General features: G+C 42.6%; 1 protein-coding gene across 1 annotated transcript; it reads left to right on the forward strand.

Moving 5' to 3' along the window:
* Positions 1–1,833: 1,833 nt before the first annotated feature.
* On the forward strand, positions 1,834–2,738 carry LOC141543396 (sin3 histone deacetylase corepressor complex component SDS3-like). Its single transcript, XM_074268539.1, has one exon. It carries the CDS (start codon positions 1,929–1,931, stop codon positions 2,721–2,723), a length of 795 nt encoding a protein of 264 aa, XP_074124640.1. The 5' UTR covers positions 1,834–1,928; the 3' UTR covers positions 2,724–2,738.
* Positions 2,739–3,216: the final 478 nt, after the last annotated feature.

Below are 3,216 nucleotides of genomic sequence, written 5' to 3' on the forward strand. Positions count from 1 at the left end.
CCCCTACCCTTTTTCCCCTGACACAGACTTCTGTTGGAAAATTGTTCTACTCCACCTTTGGGTATGTTATTATGTTCTAAAATTTGTTTAGAGTCACTATATAAAGGAATTTGGAGAAGTTTGGAGGAGTTCCTGCCTTATTCAGCTGCCTTGACTCTGCCTCCCTCAGTAGAATTGTTCAAAAGATAGTAAGTAATTTTTATAAAAGTTCAAACTTGGAAAGGAGGAAAAATGGGAAATTTTTAATGAACTACTTAATCATGTCAGAAGAAATAACTGACAAAAGAGGAGAACTAGGGAAAGAATAGGGATACATGACAAAGGGACTGTAACTAGCAGATGTCCTTGGGAAAGCAAACTTCTTTCCTTTCTATAATGTCTGGAGATAGTAATGGGAATTGTGGAGCTCATGATTAAAGTGCCTTATGGTTTTAATTCTCTCCTTTTCTATTCCCTTCTCTCCTGAACTTAAAATTTAATTAGTCACTTTTTTATAAAACAATGATCAGCTGTCTAGATAAGGGCAAAAAAGATAAGCCCTAATATTACTTTAAATTTCTATCTATTGGAAGATTTTTTCCTCCACTTAATATAAAGAAGAGAGAGTCAGGCTAGCAACTTTGCACAACTCTTCATTTAAATCCAATTCTTGAGCAATGTAAAATGTCACATTTGATGTCATTGGTTCTCTTTGGAAACCAAAAACGAATGACAAATAGACACTGCTCCAGAAAACTGAATTATGGAATCATTAGTCATTGGCCAGAATCTTTGCCTTTATAATCTTGGGTGAATTTCCCTTAGCCAGTGCACCTCTCATTAATTCCCTCTCTATTATATCTATATATAAACACCCAACTTTCACAGTTAACCATAGATTTAATTTGATGGGAAAGAGAATAAAAATGAAATAACAACTTGAAATACAAGAAGGGAAAAATCCCAAAATGATTTTAAGTACTCCCAATAATGCATGGAGAGGGGGAATTTGAAGGAGAGAATCTTTCTAGATAGGTTTTTCAAAGGAATCTTTAGGCTTAATCTGAAAGCCGTATCTGGCTTTTAGACAAGCCTTCCATGCTTATCCACTAGGCTTAGAATATGTTTTCCAGGGGCAGCTAGGTGGTATAGTGGATAGAGCACCAGCCCTGAAGTCAGGAGGACCTGAGTTCAAATCTGGTCTCAGACACTTAACATTTATATCCTAGCTGTGTGACCCTGGGCTGTTAGGATTACTAAGTGAGAACTGAGGTTGTCTGGATAGTGACAAGGTGAGAATTCAGGTTTTCTGGACAATTACAAGGTGAGAACTCAGGTTGACTTGATAGAGGGGGCAAGCTCATTGGCTGGGGTGGTTCTTCCCAGAAGCCCTTGCATTATCCCACACCCATTCTCTGGGAGGATAAAAGCACTGGGCGCAGAGAGCAGATCGGCCTGGAGAAGGATAAGAGCTGGAGGAGATTCAGAGCCAGGATTCAAGAAGGAAGATTCTGAATTGCATCAGGCTTGACGGGGCTCTCTGCAGGAAGGGAAGTCACTTCTAAGGACAAGAGTTAACAGCAACTCCTTTTTAAAATTTGTTACAATCTAACTTCTGAGCACATTATTTTACCAAAACATTATCTGTAACGAGCTGTCGTCTCTAGAAGCTGCCGGATCACTCTCTAGGAAGAGATCTGCTGTGTCTTCTACTCAAATCTCTCCGACAGATTCTTCTTCCTGTAACTAACCGTTGTCTCCAGGCAGTTGCTGTTAACTCTTGTCCTTAGAAGTGACTTCCCTTCCTGCAGAGAGCCAAAGCGGCGGCGGCGCCTGAGGAGGAGGAGGTGGCGGCTGCGGCGGCAGAAGCCGCTGCTCCCTGGGCTCCCTCCGTGCCCGTGAGCCCGAGGCCGACACCTCCCACAGCCCCGGGGCCGGGCCGCGGCGGTATGAGCGCGGCCGGGCTGGCCCCGGCCCCGGCCGGAGCGCCACCCGCCCCGGAGTACTACCCGGAGGAGGAGGAGGAGTTGGAGAGCGCCGAGGACGACGAGCGGAGCTGCCGCGGCCGCGAGTCCGACGAAGATACTGAGGATGCTAGTGAAACTGACTTGGCAAAGCACGATGAGGAGGATTATGTCGAAATGAAGGAACAGATGTATCAAGACAAACTGGCATCTCTCAAGAGGCAATTACAGCAACTGCAGGAAGGTACATTACAGGAATATCAGAAAAGGATGAAAAAACTGGACCAGCAGTACAAAGAAAGGATACGAAATGCAGAACTTTTCCTTCAGCTGGAAACTGAACAGGTGGAAAGGAATTACATTAAGGAGAAGAAAGCTGCTGTAAAGGAGTTTGAGGATAAGAAGGTGGAGCTAAAGGAGAATCTGATTGCCGAGCTCGAAGAGAAGAAGAAAATGATCGAAAATGAGAAGTTGACCATGGAGTTGACAGGAGATTCCATGGAAGTGAAGCCCATTATGACAAGGAAATTGAGGATGAGGCCAAATGATCCAGTTCCAATCCCAGACAAGAGGCGGAAACCTGCCCCTGCCCAGTTGAATTATTTGTTAACAGATGAGCAAATCATGGAGGACCTCAGGACGTTAAATAAGCTTAAATCACCCAAGAGGCCAGCATCTCCCTCTTCTCCAGAGCACTGGGCAAGTCACTTAACTCTAGCCTCAGAAAACAAAACAAAACAAAAACACAAAGAATATGTTTTCCAAAGCTTTTGTAGGTAGCTATGACCACCTCTGCCTCTGCTTTCTTTAATTTGTTTAATCTCTCAACTTTCTTTTCTCAGGCCAGTTAAAAATGCCTTCCATAGCCAGCACAATCTGATCATCTATTATATCAAAGTCCCACCATATTTTATCTCTTTCCAGATTAAGAAGATGGGAAAAACAAACAAACAAGCAAACAAACCTTATTACTCCAATATTCTCGGTGAAGTTTTAAATTCAGATAATACTTCAGAATACCTTCCCTTTCAATGAGTAGAGCAAGTCTGAATGAATTCCACATCACCCTAGTCAAAATTAGGTTAGCAAAGTTAATCCCTGGGGACTAAATATTGATGTAAAAGATTTAAATAATTAGAAAGTCATAACTCAGTTTCCAATTCTTTGCCACAACAAAAAGAGCTACTACAAGCATTTTTGCATAGGGGGATCCTTTACCCTCCTTTATGGTTTCCTTGGGATACAGCATCAGTAGTAACTCCTGCTGGATTAA

This window comes from Sminthopsis crassicaudata, chromosome 5, assembly GCF_048593235.1.
Source record: "Sminthopsis crassicaudata isolate SCR6 chromosome 5, ASM4859323v1, whole genome shotgun sequence".
In the NCBI taxonomy this organism is placed as follows: Eukaryota; Metazoa; Chordata; class Mammalia; order Dasyuromorphia; family Dasyuridae; genus Sminthopsis; species Sminthopsis crassicaudata.